This window comes from Urocitellus parryii, chromosome 13 (genome assembly GCF_045843805.1).
Source record: "Urocitellus parryii isolate mUroPar1 chromosome 13, mUroPar1.hap1, whole genome shotgun sequence".
Taxonomy (NCBI): Eukaryota; Metazoa; Chordata; class Mammalia; order Rodentia; family Sciuridae; genus Urocitellus; species Urocitellus parryii.
In genome coordinates, this window is record NC_135543.1 from 47,005,290 (window position 1) to 47,021,660 (window position 16,371).

At 45.7% G+C, this 16,371-nt stretch overlaps 1 protein-coding gene across 1 annotated transcript in view; it reads right to left on the reverse strand.

The window, feature by feature from the left end:
* Positions 1-16,371, reverse strand: part of Cables1 (Cdk5 and Abl enzyme substrate 1) — a 104,788-nt gene that overhangs the window by 59,864 nt on the left and 28,553 nt on the right. The window contains exon 2 of the mRNA XM_026388063.2: positions 1,715-1,786. Coding sequence (XP_026243848.2) covers positions 1,715-1,786 — 72 coding nt within the window. The remainder of the gene's footprint in view (positions 1-1,714; positions 1,787-16,371) is intronic.

The following is a 16,371-nucleotide window of genomic DNA, read 5'->3' on the forward strand; positions in this document are numbered from 1 at the left end:
AACACAGCACCCAGGTTCCCCTCCTAGGCTCCCAGAGACCCAGTGTCACCTGTGTTCAGAGGCATAGTGGCCCTGTCACGGAACCCTGGGGAGGGAGAACTTTCGCCTGTACACCGAGTGTCCTGCTCACAGCTGCCACACAGTTCTGAAAACATAGCTTCTAGCAGCCTCTTAAAGCCCCAGGGCCCTTTTTTAGATTTCTTCACTGATTTTCCCATTTGCAGCAGGAGGAGAGGGAGCCTTGGTCAGAGGTGACCACGCTGCTCTAAGGCCAAAGCCACTTGCAGCCACCTGAAGACATTGCTCCTCCATGCTTAGCAATTATCTGGACCAAAGCTAGTTTTCCACCTTGACTTTTAATGCAGGTCACTGAAAAGTTCCTGCGGGAAACAGCCCCCTCCCAAGATTCAACGGTGGCTTGCAGAAGGCTCTTGACCAAGCTGTGTACTCTCCACCACGGCGGCTCCACGCTGTTCATCCTCCCGTGCTCCCAGAGGCTGCACTATATTTTCAAAGACTTCAAAAGTCATGAGGAGACTTTTGTGGCTTTGGCTTTTTTCCCTCTTTGGGATGATGTCAGTGACCAGATTCACAGTCACATGCCACTTTCAATTAGAGCCTTGGCCAGTCTGGGCTTACCCTGCCCTCTACTTCTCTGGTGGTTGGGACCTGTGGATACCACCTCCAGCCTGGGAGTGGGACAAGGAGCCCTCTCTAGGTTAAGACACTGCCCTCCACAGCAGCACCTCCCAGGCTCAGGGGGGAAAGTCCGGGGACTTCCAAGTCCTGACCAGCAGCCAAGGCACATGGAGTACAGATGCAGGTTCAAGGAGGAATGGATGCAAGTTCATGGGGGGGTCTCGGGGGCTGGGGTTCCTGCCCACTGGCTGCCTGGTGGTCCCTGTGAAGGAAGCCCTAGAGTTCCATCTTGCCTCAGCCCCTTCTGCAGGGTTGAGACCCCCTTCCCCACCCCACGCTGCTGCCCCCATCCAGATGAGGGCTGCAGAGGTCAGTATTTTCTCCATGGAGAGGGCCTGGTTGGGCCTCAGTGTGGGTGTCGGTCAACAGAGAAAGCAAGGGTAGAGGAGGGGTAAGTCACAGGTACTGCAGAGCTCAGCAATCGCCTTCAACCCAAAAAGATGCCTGGCCAGCACTTTCCTAATCTCAAGGGGGAAATGGAATGCTTTCAGACCCCAGGGAGCTCTTCAAACTGTCCTAATTGGGTTTCCCCAGCAACCAGCCAGGGAGTGATGTCATAGTGCCCTCCTAAGGAGTTCTGGTCGTCCCTTCTTGCTAAAAATGAAGTTCCAAGACTATAACGACTGTGTAATTATACCCAGGACAATACCGGGCTCTTCTATAAAAGTAGCAGCTTTCAAAATGAAAAGGTTGGCGATTCACTCAGAGATGGAGCATGCACAAGCCCTTGGGTTCAATCCCCAGCACTGAACAGAGAAGGAAAAAAAAAGAGGCGGTAGGAGGGTGAGGGTAGGGGACCATAAGAGGAAAAGCACCCAAATTCACAGATTAACTAAGCTACTTGCATACATAATAGGGATTTTCTAGTTTTCTAGTGCTGTGTCCTCAGGGTTGGGGCTCCATATGTCAAGATGGTCATTTTAAAATTTTAACTCTGTATATCAAGAACTTTAAAAATAAATCAATCTTATACTGCCAGCCATTTATAACTACATAAATGAAATAGAAAAATTACCTCCGGAGAGGGGCATTCTCTTCAATATCTTCCAGGGTCTCCAAGGATGATCTCTGGGAGATGAGACGACGTCTACAGAGAGGAGAAAAAAAAAAAACAAAACCTAGGAGTTAAAATCGGATTGTCAAATTGATCAGACATGCCTGTAAACCTAAAACTGTCCTTAAAAATGAAGCCCATTATCTGATTCAAATGTATGATATGTCAAGATCATTGTTCTGTCATGTGTAACTAATTAAAACAAATTTAAAAAAATTAAATGTATAGATAACAAGAAAAAAATAAAACCCATTAAAAATTAAAAATAAATAAATAAATAAAAATGAAGCCCATTGCCAGGTGCGGTGGTGCACACCTGTAATCCCAGCAGCTTGGGAGTCTGAGGCAGGAAGATCATGAGTTCAAAGCCAGCCTCAGCTAATGCGAGGTGCTACACAACTCAGTGAGACCCTATCTCTTAAATAAAATACAAAATAGGGATGGGGGTGTGGCTCAATGCCCCTGAGTTTAGTCCCCTGTACCAAAAAATTAAAAATAAATAAAGCCCATTAAAAAAAAAAGATTAGACAAAAGCTGTCTGTAAGAGGCTGCCCTACTCTTACCCTGCTCGGGGACCTCCACCTCCACCTTGTCTTGCAGCATCCTGAACATTCCCCCTCGGGAACAGGGCTTCTTTGTGGTGACTAAGAAAGTGATGTTATCTTTTTAGGCTACACTTTTCCCTAAAAGACAAGGTGTCTCTTGTCACATGTAGTATAACTGTGTGAAGGTTTTCTAAAACACTAGATAATACTGTTAAGTATGAAGTATCAGTAAATTGAACTAAGGAACGGATAAATAAATTTTCAAACCAGACTAAATAAAAATCTCAAAATCATTAGAAAACAATTTAAAAAGTTGTTGTCCATGCAAGGCTTTGAATTCAAAAACAACCAGAAGCAAAGAAGAAATTCTTTTAAAGGAATTTCTCAGAGACCAGTAAGAATGAATATTCAGCATGATTATGTGTGACAATAACTTTTCTGGGCTGCTAAAGAATCGCATACCACCTGCTAAAACCTCCTTAGTCTAGTTTCTTTTGCCAGGCTGAAATAAGAACAGGTCCTAGTTAACTAAGAATATCTAGTACAGGAGCAGGGCAGGCTGGTGGTAACTTTAAATAAATCCATTCGAACAAGGACCACTCATTTTATAGAAAATGATCTGCCTGAGGGGTGGAGGGGAGTGGATCGCAAGGCTTGACCAGGTCAAGCCTTTAAAAAGAAAATAGGATTAAAATTAAAAGTCAATTTTCTATTATGTTTGACAACTTTTAGGTTAAGAGCATGCAATCATAACTATGTTCTAGTTTGTTCTGAAGAACAAAGAATGAAACACTTTGGGGCTTCTGTGTAAACTTCTTCTGAACAACTACCCTCAAAACCTTTTGCTTCATGTTTTACTTTTGATAAGATAAACAGAAAGGTCATTTTTGCAAACTAATCAAGGGCTTCATCAATTTTCCAAGAGTCCTTCTTAATCTTTTGATACTCAAATCCTTTTTGAACTGCTCCTCACACACACTCCTCTTCTTTTTCTCTAGCTGTACATGGTCTGATTTCCTCAGATCCTCATCCATCAATATGTGAGCACCAAACAGTTCCCAACATCACTGGCATTGTCCCTGTAACACCCTGGACCTTCTGCAGGGCCACAGTTTCACTTTATAATTAACTAACACTGACTTCCCATTTGCACAGTACTGCCCCAGTTTCCCCCGGTTAGCCAGAGCTACAGGGGAGACACTGGTCTTACCTGGAAATGAGGGAGAGGTCCCGGGGTAAGGGTTAGTGCATTCCTCAGTAAGCAGGATTTCCCAGTGCAACCCTGTAACTCTGGGGTGCTCAGCTCTCCAAGACCCCTGTGATAGCACCCTACAACTGTGGCTCTGAAGCACCTGCATTTTCAGTTCAAGCACAGCCTCTCTGAAATCTCAGTTAATCCTGGAGAAAGCGGGCAAGGGAGCCCCCGGGCTGTCCAGGTGCTGAGTTTAGCTGGTATGGAGTCTCAAGCTGGGAATGGGTCATCATGCGCCTGCCACTGTGGCTCTCGGCAGCAGGCACCTTCCGTCCCCACAAGTCCCATCCACAGGTCTATATAACTCCACCAATGGTCATTCCTGGGTACTAAAGTTTTGGGACCTTAGAAAGCTGCTCTAGCCTCAGTTTCCTCATCTATAAAATGGGAAAATGAGAGTAACTAAAAATCAAATACATGCAAAGTCCTTGACATTCGGAAATTCTAAATGAATATCGGGTGCACCCTGACCTGCATCCCAGTTCAGCTGACTAGGATCAGGATGACTGTCCTAACTCTGACCCTTCCCTCCAGTTCCAGCCAGTAGTAAGTAGAGTCACGTGCTCCTGCCACACTTTAATATCATGCTTGTCTACCACAGGGTGCTCTGGGAAAGCTCCTATTATGTGTGTCTCCTCAACAATGAAAGAGTTAATGGTTTCAATGATATTTACTCTACCTCTGGAGAACACTGAATATTTTGAAATTAAAAGTGAAACATTGACCCAAGTATGCACACCTAAATGACCTTGGAGATAACGTCACATCCATAGGCAGAAACAAACATATAGTTTCATGTGCTGGAAATCTCAACAAACTCACAAACTTTGAGCTTTCCTTTGTAGAGCACCTTTTTCAGGTGACCAGTAAATAGTCAATCGAATGTGCCACCAGGTGGCTACAGGGACCCTGAAGTTGGAGGACTGCCCTCCTTCATGCAGGTCCTCTGGAGGGTCGCAGTCAGCTGTAGGGTGGGAGACACAACACAGGCCCCAGCAAAGTTCCACCAAGTTCATCTTCCCCATGGAGCCACGACCATCCGGCTGCCCACCTGCTCAACCAGAACCTGGGGCACCTCGCCTGCTGTGACCCAGAGCTGCCCTGGCTTGGCTCCTGCCCTCAAGGGGCTCACATTCAAGTGGGAATCTGAAGGACCACCGAGAACTCCATCAGAATCTCTCAACCCCACCACCCTCGGGGGCTGTCTCCTGTGAGGGGCAGCCTGGAAAGCCCTCCAGCCCAATCCCACACAGGGTGCGCGCAGACTGAGGCTCTATCATTCAGAGCACATATTCACCCTAGAAAAAACAAGTCCTTTCACAATAACCCTACCAACAAGCTCTTCCCACACCGGAAAAGAAAGCTGTTTATCTGGAAAATAACCAAATCAGAATATCTATTCTTTCTATACAGTTATAGGAATATAATAATAAGGACTTCTTTTTCTTGGTAGTACTGGAAATTGAACCTAGGGGGCTTGCACATGCTAAGTACTTGCTCTAACTCTGAGCTGACTAGTCAGCCTTTGGTTCCTTATTTTGAGACAGGGTCTCGCTAAGTTGCCTGGACTGGCCTTGGACTTGCAATACTCCTGCCTCAGCCTCCTGAGTAGCTGGGTTTACAGGCATGCACTGTGTCCAGTAAGAACATTTCTCAGAAAAAAAAAGGTCTGATATTTTCCTCATGAGTTGAACATGTATAGATTCACGCACACATTGCTACAGACTAAACATACCCTCCCTTCCTAAAACTCATGTTGAAATCCTAGCACCCAATGTGATACTATTACAAGTGGGGTCTTTAAGAAGCAATTAGAGGGGCTGGGATGGTGGCTCAGTGGTAGAGCGCTTGCCCAGCCTGTGTGAGGCACTGAGTTCGATCCCTGGCACCACATAAAAATAAACAAAATAAAATAAAGATACTGGGTCCATCTACAACTAAAAAATTATTAAAAAGAAAAAAAGAAGTGATTAGATTAGATGTGTGGGATCCTCACAAATGGAATTAATGTCCCTATAAATGGGATCCCAGAGCACTCTCAGCTCCCAAGGAGGAGTGAAAACACAAGAAGCCAGTTGTCTGTTACCTAGAAGAGGCCCTCACACTAGCCCCACACTACCCTGGCACCCGGATCCCAGACTTCCAGCCTCTTGAACTATGAGAAAATAAATCTATATTATTATAAGCCACCCAGACTATATCCTTTGAGATGGAGCTAGAGCTCAGTAAGGACCACCACAGTCATTACAAAGACACTGTCCTGTGGCATCATGTGATACCTGCCCTTCCTACGATGACCTGTGCATTGCCACAAGGGCAGGCCTTTGGACTGGTATCTCAGTAGTGCTCATTACCACCTTGCTAGATCCTTCCAGGATATGCAGTAATGTCTTCCATCTCCCTTTCTGTCCTTAGGGAGCCCACAATGGATGGGGTGGCTAAGGGCAGGCAGCCAACCTTAACCAGTCACTTTTCACCCTACAATTTGCCCCATGGGCTAAACGCATCACCATGCCATCTCCTTATCATAGGGCATAGTTAATAAGCAGAGGTATCTGCATAATTTAATGACTGATAAAGAATACCTAGCCATGGTCCAAAATAGCAGGCCACCTTGTTAACCAAACAGGCATCCAGTAAGAGACTGGCAGGGCTCAAAGCAAAAGCACAATGCGCTGACATCATCAAATGGAAGCACTTCTGTCTAGTCTCCAGACTGACGTCCACTTGGGGTTCCTCATGTGGTCTATTACAAGTTGGGACCTTCCATGCAAAGACGCCCATCTGGCTCCCACACATAAGGCTTACATTTATCAGCCTCCCAAGACGCCCAGAATTGTTTTAGAACAATTGTTTTAGAACAACTCAGTGCAGGATTATGCCCGAGTAAGTCATAATCCAAGACAACACAGACATCTGAACACACCTATGTGGACCAAATTAATGCAGCACTCATCATTAAGCACTAATGGTTCATCCTGGGGATGGGGAAGTCACTATATGCTCCAGGGACCCAGTGCTGGGCAAAGTGGTCCTGTTATAATAATCTCATACCAAGAGCTTAAGGAGAGGTGGCTGTGGAAGAAAAAATGGGAAAAACCCCCATCTGATAAGACTATGAAACTGGGGTGCAGAGGAGTAGGAGAGGCAGAACCTGGGCCAGCATTTCCAAAGTGTCTTTTATCACAGAAGGGTCACTGGCTCCATTTCCAGGGCAGGAACAGTGGCCAGACATACAAAGTAAACACCCAGGGGAAGGGGACCCCAGGACCTGAGAATGCTGAAAGGCCTTCTAGTGATTTCTCTGTCATTGTCCTGGTTGGCAGCAGCTCTGAGGGGTTTAGGAGCAGGTCAAAGAAAAGTTATGTGTGGTGACTTTGTCAGCCATTTCAGAAGAAGGTCCATCTCTCCTTAGCCTTGTAGGACATCAAGACGAATGGGGCTTTGTTTTTTTTTTTTTTTGGTTTTTTTTTTTTGGTACTAAGGACTGAACCCAGGGGTGCTGAACCACTGAGCCCCATCCCCAGCCCTTTTTTATATTTTATTTAGAGACACAGTTTTGCTGAGTTGCTTAGTGCCTCGCTAAGTTGCTGAGGCTGACTTAGAACTCACAATCCTCCTACCTCAGCCTCCAGAGTCTCCCGAGCTGCTGGGATTACAGGCATGTGCCACAGCACCTGGCTGGGGCTCACTCTTATCCCTGCTGACCAATGAGGATGTCACAGGGTCATCCTCGGGTCCAGTGGAGCAAGCTGGTCAACTTGAAGACAAAGGAAACAGGCATTGGCCAGAGAATTAGCCCCAGCCTGTGATGTGCTAGAAGGTGACCCCTGGCTTTGGTCTGTTTCCTCACCTGAAACCAGGGAGGTTATTTTCCACCAATGCTCTGGAGCCTGGCTGTACATCCAAATGCCTAGGGAAGGTTAAAAATCACTGGCACCTGGGCCACCTCCAGAGTCTAACGAACTTGTCTGGCTGTGGCTGGGTGAAGGTTTGATTTTTTTTTTAAAGCCCCAGGGATTTTAATAAGGAATGAAGAAAGGTCTTTCCCATCATCCTGTCCAAGTCAAGGGTGGGCATGGCTCTGTTCTTTGAATGAAGGTCTTGTAAGGGTCAGTGAGCAAAGGAAAGGGGGCTGTTGAGTCTAAAGGACTGAGGTTATGGAAAGACCAGGATGGTTTTCAGGTACAAGCAGGTGGATCGAGTATGGAATGTACGTGTTACATATGTCAAGAATCAAATGAGCAAAGTCCTAGCTCTGTTTCCCAGGGAAGGAAACATCAGCTGAGAGACAGGAAGGGACCTTAGGGACCCCAGGGCCAGTCATCCTCCGCTCATGGAAAGGCCATTTCCACGTGGCCCTCGTCTTCCCAGTGTAGGAACTCCCTGCCTGGCTGCGAGCTGGGCCACCAGAGGGCAAGGTGTCTCTTCACAGGGGGGGGAAGAGCCGCCAGCCCAGAGACCTCCATCACACAGGTGACAGGCAGGCTGAGGTCACGATGACTTCACATCTGTTCAGACCGTTGTAATGACAGGGAAAAAACCCCAATCATAAAAATAAAATTTTAGTGGAGTCTCAAGACACCCACAAGCTTCAATGGACTCACCTGCCCACTGACCAACCTTCCTGTAACCAGAGGGAACCAGCTGCCCGGGGGCAGGCCTATGCCTTCCCCTCCAGGGTCTCCCTAGGAAGGGACCAGGCTTTGCAAACAGAAGGGCAGCTGAATAAACTAAAGAACCCCTTCATCAGGCAGGTGGGTGTTCTAAGATTTTTCCCAGAACAGTACCCGGTCTTCTAGTCTAGGCTCTTACTGTGCACGATTATTAGCAGACACCCCATTTCATGGGCGAGTTCTCAGTGTGGTCAGCAGAACCCAGAGCTCATCCTCGGGAAGCTCCCCAATGTCTCGGCACAGCAAGGTGATGGGGAAGCAGTGGGGCTGGGCACCACCCTAATACAAGTCCAAGGAGCTTGGGGCCAATTCACAGATGTTCTGAATGAGCATCAGGATTCACGAAATCTGCTTCAGATTCTCTCTCTCTCTCTCTCTCTCTCTCTCTCTCTCTCTCTCTCTCTCTCTCTCTCTCTGTACCGGGGCTTGAACTCAGGGACATTTAGCCACTGAGCCACATCCCCAGCCCTATTTTGTATTTTATTTAAAGACAGGGTCTCACTGAGTGGCTTAGCACCTCGCTGTTGCCGACACTGGCTTTGAACTCACCATCCTCCTGCCTCAGCCTCCCCAGCAGCTGGGATGACAGGAACACGCCACCACGCCCCGCTTCAGGTGTTCTCTATAAAAGGGATTCCTTGAGCCAGGAAGGAAGGGTGACTGGGAACGTGGTCCCTGGGCTGGGTGTTAAAGGCCAGGACAACCAAGTGTAGGGGAGGCAGGGGAGGACACCTGTGAGCTCAAAGGAGAGACAAGATTTATTTTAACCGGCAGGAGGCCCCCTGAGTGTGGAAGGAGGTTCCACAAGTGTAGTCAGAACAGGCTTCCCAGAGTGGAACAGGATGGGACAAACGTTTGTGTGAGGCCTAGGAGGAATGCCTAGAAGCCAAGTCCAGGCCCAGGGAAGGAGCCAGGGACAGACAGGCTGCCAGCCAGATGGCTACATTAGCTCTAGGAGGAATCAGAGACCCCGAAGGCCAAGTGGACACACTGGACACGTGCACAGACAGGCAGAGCTGGTTTTGCATCATGATGGTACAAACGTGCTCACACACGACCAATTCTGCCTGAGGTCAGAACACAGGAGGTCCAGGGACACTGGCAAGGCTCATTCAGGGGGTGAAGGCACAGCAAACAGGGGCTAGAGGCAACCCACCCTCATAAGCACCAGCATCCACTGTCTGATGGAACTCAACCCTCACACATCTCCAGCATTTGCAAGAAGGTTGGGGGGGGGGCTGGTTTTATCCTGCACCCTCCTCTCTATTCAGGATGGAGCCTACTCTTAAACACCCCAAGTCTGGCAATGGCCTGAGCCTTGGGAATATTACCCTTCTTTCTTTCCCAGACACTGGATGAATTATTGGTGTTTTAGAAGAACACCTTTATAGGCTGAGGATTTTCTAGGTCAGATACACATTCATCTTTCATTAGAAAGCGAAATGAGGGTCCTCTGGACCCAGCTCTATGGAGTTTGCTGCACAAAGACTGGAGAGGGAGGTGAGAAAGCCCAAGTTTGCATGGAGGTAAACACCTCTCCCTTCCTCCCTGGTCCATGGGAGCTAATTTAATTAGAACCAGCAGGGGTTCAGGCTGAGCTGGTTACAGCCAAGCTGGTATTTAGGGACCTTTATGTGGTGCCCTCCTGGTAAGGACACTGGCATTAAATGTTCCCCTGAGTCTCTCCCTTGGTTTCCAGCCTGACCTTTCTCTGTTTTGAAGGGCCTTTAACAGAAATGGATTCTGACAGCTCAGGAACAGCAAGCAATTATTTATAGCAAATTCGAGATTGATGGGGTTTCATAAATCTTTATTTTCTAGGAGTCTTTCAGATTAACTGTGGCCCATGCTGATCAGCAGTTTATGAAAACAAAGACGGAGACCTTTTTCTTGTCTTTCCCTATTTCCTACCAAGGGGACTGGATTACCTGATTTGTTTCTGGAAGCCTTTTTAAAAGTGGCTATTTCTCTTTGGCCACCCTATTCATCCCCTTTTATAAAAAACTGAGGAGGGCTGGGCACAACTAAATGAGAGCCTAATAAGAGATTTCAGGGATATGAGATGCCCCATGGTGACCAAATCCTACTTCAAAAGAAAACACAGAGCTGGGCATGGTGCCAAACACCTGTAATCCCAGTTACTCAAGAGGCCGAGGCAGGAGGAACACAAGTTCAAGGCCAGCCTCAAGGCCAGCAAATTGGCAAGACCCTTGTCTCCAAAAATAAAAAGGGCTGGGAACGTAGCTCAGTGGTAGATTGCCTCTAAGTTCAGCCCCCAGTACCAGAAAGGAAAAAACATAAAACACAGAATAGGTAGAATCCTCCATTCATCCCAAGACACAGTGTACTAGGCCACCTGCTCTGTGAAGCCAGCCCTGACAGCTTCTGAATTCCTGTATCTGGTTACTTACCCCATTTGGAAATATTCATATGTAAAATACGTGTAGACTGGATACTTATTGGTCTAGGAGGGGCAAGGAGAGAGCTTAACAGTCCCAGGGAGTCAGATTAATATTTCTCTTTTGAGGATCCTCATGAACCCAAGAGCAGCTCAGGCCGCTTCAGGAATGAGGCAGAAACCAAAGCCAGGACTTAGAGATTATCTAGAACGCTGATGCCCAAACTTGTTTTATGCAGCCAAATGCTTTTTTTCCCCCCAAAAACTAAACCTTTCACCAACTCTCCAAATACAAAATAAATGAGAACAATTCCAACTTGTATAAATTTAAGTGTAAAACATCTACTTTTAACTCCATCACTGTTAGAGCAGTGAAACTATTCTGATGTATAAACGAATGTGAAACCAGAACGTATGGACGGCATTTCTAGTCTGGGGTCAATCTCAGCATCTAACGTGTTTCTTTTGGCCCTGGTTGTACGGTAGGGATATAATCCCCCTGGACAGAGATAAGTAGGTATCTATGGTAACCATTTTTAAACATCTCAGGACTCAATTCAATTTAATAGATGTGGCCAGTGAAGCTTAACTGCACAAAATCTACTTACTCTGGCAACATGAGTTAATCAGTACATAGCTAATTAGGTAATTACTGCATAAGGTCACTGGTGTGTTCAACTTTGCAACAGAACACACTGACACTACATATGTGTTACTGTATATTTTATTGCAGTTTCAAAAACTTTTATACACCCATTTCATATATAATACATATGCACATATAAATTATATCCCCCAAATGCTAGTTACCTAAGACCAACAACTCCACTCCTAGATATAATCCAAGAGAAACACAAGCATACGGTCATGTGAAAAAATTTACACAGCAGCAGTTAATCACAACAGCCAAAAGGCAAAAACCCAAATGTCCACCAACAGATGAATGGGTGAAGAAAATGCAATATTATTCAGCCATAAAGAGCAGCAAAGCATTGATACATGCTACAGCATGAACCTTGAAAACACCATGCTGAGCTAAAACAGCCAGTCACAGGAGAGTCAAGTCCACAGACAGGAAGCAGGTGAGTGAGTGTGGAGGGTGGGGTATGGGAGCGGGGAGCAATGGCTGATGACCACAGGGTTTCTTTTTGGGGTGATAAAAATGTTCTAAAATTAGACAGGGGGAGGGCTTGCCTGGCAAGTGTGAGGCCCTGGGTCCAATCCCCAGTACCATAAAAAATAAAATTAGATAGCCATGGCAGTTGTACAACTTTGTGAATATACTAAAAAGCACTTTAAACAGATTGCCTGTGAATTGTATCTCAATAAAGCTGTTACAATATTTATATATGACACATAAAATCTAGTACATAGCAAAATATATATTGGAAGCTGGGCGTGGTGGGACATGCCTGCTGGAGATACTGAGGCAGGAGGATCGCAAGTTCTAAGCCAGCCTCAGCAACTTACTGAAACCCTGTCTCAAAAATATTAAAAGAGCTGGGGATGTGGCTTAGTGGTTAAGCACTCCTGGGTTCAATCCCTGATACCAAAAAAATGAGAGAAAAAGAAATATATATATATATATATATATATATATATATATATATATGAAAAAAATATATAGTGAAATCATGGAATTCCTAAAATCCTTGCTGAGATCCTCAGGGCTCCAGATGACACATCTTGAAAATCACGGATATGCACTAATTTCTGCAAGAGTGAATAGCTTACCTAGGTCAGAGCTGGGTAATGGGAGAACAAGGATTAGGGGCCAGGTGATCTCATTTCAGAGTCAATCTCACTTCCCTCTGAATGTGGGTTAAACAGCTCCTCTGGGTTTGCCAAGCCCTCAGCAGTGGGCACCAGGTTAGACATGGACAAAGCCTCACAGCAAGCTTTCAACTTGCAGATTTTGTGGCATCTCCCACCAGCTGCCCTGAGCTCCTTTCCTTACAAACAGTTCTTCCATTTTGCCTCAAGTATAGCACCCAACGTCTCCTGGGGAGTCCAACTCCTTCCCTCTGTGTCCTTGCGACTTCAGGGGCTACTCCCTCCCATATCCCTGGCCCCTGGTGGAAGACGTCCTTGCCAATCACCTCTCTAAAGGCCACTCTGGTTTTCAGAAGAGCAACCCATAAGCACCTTTGGTCATCCAGGAGGAAAGACAATACACCAACCAGGCCGCTGTGTCTGCAGAGTAGTTTATTTTTTAACAGCTCGCTCAGAGCCTTTTGAAGATATATTATTAGTGCATCTGCCTTACTGTATATATAATTAGCCACCACAGTTCTAATTACCAGGTTTCCAAAGTGAAGCTGCAGCAAGAGAGCTGTGCCTAAAGCCACATGAATAGTCACTTAGATGTAATGTGGATTCCTCCGCTTATCGGATTCAAAAGCCAGTCTTAAAGGTCTGAAAGGTTGGCACCCTTTATGCCAGGGCTTTGGTGTGGCATCTCACGGTTATTGTGGAAAACAATATATTCTTAACAACTAAGAAGGGTGTGGGATATCCTGTTTTCAGAAAGCAACAGGTTAAAATAAATGCAATCAACTACCATTTATTTTCCTAAGGGTGTTTAAAGATGTCATTTTTAGGGCAAGGTGTTTGAACGGGGGTCCCTGTACCTCAAAGGGGCTCTATGTGAACCTTGTAAAATCAGATTAAAAGTGTGTGCCCACCTGTCCATTTCCCCTTCTCTTGTAAAACAGACCAAATGATCCCAAGAAAAAATTAGAAAACACTTCTGTAGGGCAAAGGATGATAACCACAGGGTGGCAATAGGTCAGGAAGGTTACACTGTGTAACTTAAGCAAGTTGCTATGGCATCACTATCATTGTGACAAACACACTAACATTCAGATGTGCTAGGGATACAAAGAAGGATCAAGAAATCTAAGACTTGGTGCCCATTCTAGGTAGTGTCTGAACTATGCTGAGAGATGCCAAAGCAACACCAAAGTAGGAATGAGGCCAACCTGTGAAAAATGGGTAACTTTGTAAAGATGACAAGGACAAAGACCACTTTGACTAGCAAGCAGAAAAGGGGGATGGGGCAGACAACAGTTTATATAATTTCACCAAGAAACTGAGGCATGGATAGAGCATGCACAGTGGAATGGTTCAGGGCACATGAGCCCCTCTTTACCTTCTACCATCCTGGGATCAAAACCATCCGAACTTAAACTGTGGTTCATCCATGCATCCAGTCACCCACCCTTCACTGATTAAGCACCCACTACACGGTGCTGGGGAAATCAAGAATGACAACAGAGTAGGCGCCTTCAAGGACAATCTAGTGGGCAAACACAGAGCTCATTATAAAAATGGAGAGTACACCCAATGATGGTAACAAGGAGGGAAGAGCCAGCCTCGCTCTGGTTAGGGACATAGAGGAACAAATCAGAGAAGTCTTCCTGGGTGTTGGCACCAGGACAAGCCCTGGAGGTCACTAACCTGGGCAAGGAGACCAGTTACAGAGGTCGCAGGTACACTAGCCCCACCCACCCCACCCAATCATCTTATCTGTAAGGGAAGGAGCCAACGCATGGGAAAAGGCGCTCTTAACCTTTTCTCAAAAAATTAGACAATAAGATAACAAATAACCCAATCAACAAATGGGCCAAGGACCTGAACAGACACTTCTCGGAGGAGGATATACAATCAATCAACAAGTACATGAAAAAATGCTCACCATCTCTAGCAGTCAGAGAAATGCAAATCAAAACCACCCTAAGATACCATCTCACTCCAGTAAGATTGGCAGCCATTATGAAGTCAAACAACAACAAGTGCTGGCGAGGATGTGGAGAAAAGGGTACTCTTGTACATTGCTGGTGGGACTGCAAATTGGTGCGGCCAATTTGGAAAGCAGTTTGGAGATTCCTGGGAAAGCTGGGAATGGAACCACCATTTGACCCTGCTATTGCCCTTCTTGGACTATTCCCTGAAGACCTTAAAAGAACATGCTACAGGGATGCTGCCACATCGATGTTCATAGCAGCACAATTCACAATAGCTAGACTGTGGAACCAACCCAGATGCCCTTCAATAGATGAATGGATAAAAAAAATGTGGCATCTATACACAATGGAGTACTATGCAGCAATAAAAAATGACAAAATCATAGAATTTGCAGGGAAATGGATGGCACTAGAGCAGATTATGCTTAGTGAAGCTAGTCAATCCCTAAAAAACAAATACCAAATGTCTTCTTTGATATAATGAGAGCAACTATGAACAGAGAGGGAGGAAGAGCAGGAAGAAAAGATTAACATTAAACAGAGACATGAGATGGGAGGGAAAGGGAGAGAAAAGGGAAATTGCATGGAAATGAAGGGAGACCCTCATTGCTATACAAAATTACATATAAGAGGTTGTGAGGGGAATGGGAAAATAAACAAGGAGAGAAATGAATTACAGCAGATGGGGTAGAGAGAGAAGATGTGAGGGAAGGGGAGGGGGGATAGTAGGGGATAGGAAAGGTAGCAGAATACAACAATTACTAATAGGGCATTATGTAAAATTGTGGATGTGTAACCGACGAGATTCTGCAATCTGCATTTGGGGTAAAATTGGGAGTTCATAACCCACTTCAATCTAATGTATGAAATATGATATGTCAAGAGCTTTGTAATGTTGTGAACAACCAATAAAAATTTTAAAAAAAAGAAAAAAAAAAAAAAAAAACCTTTTCTCTACAGAGTGGGGCAGCCCATCCACTTGCTCCTGGCTCTCTGCTCCGTCCGTACTTTCACAATGCCCTTTGAAGCTGAACTTGTCCAATGTCAGGACATGCAAAGCTCCTTCTATGCCGATCTGTGCCTATTAAACTGATTCTCACATTTAATGCCTTGAAATCATCAAAACCCCAATCTGGCTTCTGATATTTAAGCAATAAAAAGCATAAGGGGCATTAAATGAATCCAACGCCCATCCATGTGCTGCCGGGCACCTGGGATGTGTGGTCTCAGAACCCAGGAACAGGTAAAACTCAGAAGCAACCCTGCCCTCCATCAGGCAGAGGGCAAGCGCAGAGGGGGACATCATTCTGTGTGTGGTCAGATGTCCTTCACACCTCATGAATGCTCTTAAGGCAAACCCTAGCTGCATGTTATAATCCCTTTGGGGAACAATTTGCACCAAGTACTCTGCTAAGAATTGTCCAGACATCTTCATATTTGATTCTCACAGTAACTGTAACATGGGTACCATTCTCCATTTTCCAGATAGAGAAAGTTCCAATATGGCATATAACTTGCCCAGGATCTCAGAGCCAAGAGATGGTAGATGAGGCTAAGTCCGTGGCCCTACTCTTAGAGGAGTATATTCTCATATCTCAATCTTCAGAGGTAGGTCTCTGCATGGAGGAAGAAACAGGGACTATCTTCCAGAATGAAGGGGCATTAAATGACAGAGGGCTATTTGGCCATCCCACCCTCCCACAGGGACTAGTTGCCCACTCTATTGCTGGCTCTCAACTGTCAGCCCATGTTGGGCCAGCCTGCAGCCCACAGGCTGTCCATGTATGAGCCACCTACCCTGGGACTGCCTATGACCCCAGAGAGGAGCTGGCTCCAATGAGAGGGAACTATAAGGTTTCTTCTTTTTTCAAATTTGATGCATAAACCTTGTACATATTTATGGGGCATAGTGTAATAACTTGATACCTGATTACAATGTGCAATGATCAAAATCAGGATGATTAGCAGTTCTCTCTCCTCAAACATTTGGTTTTCAAAGGA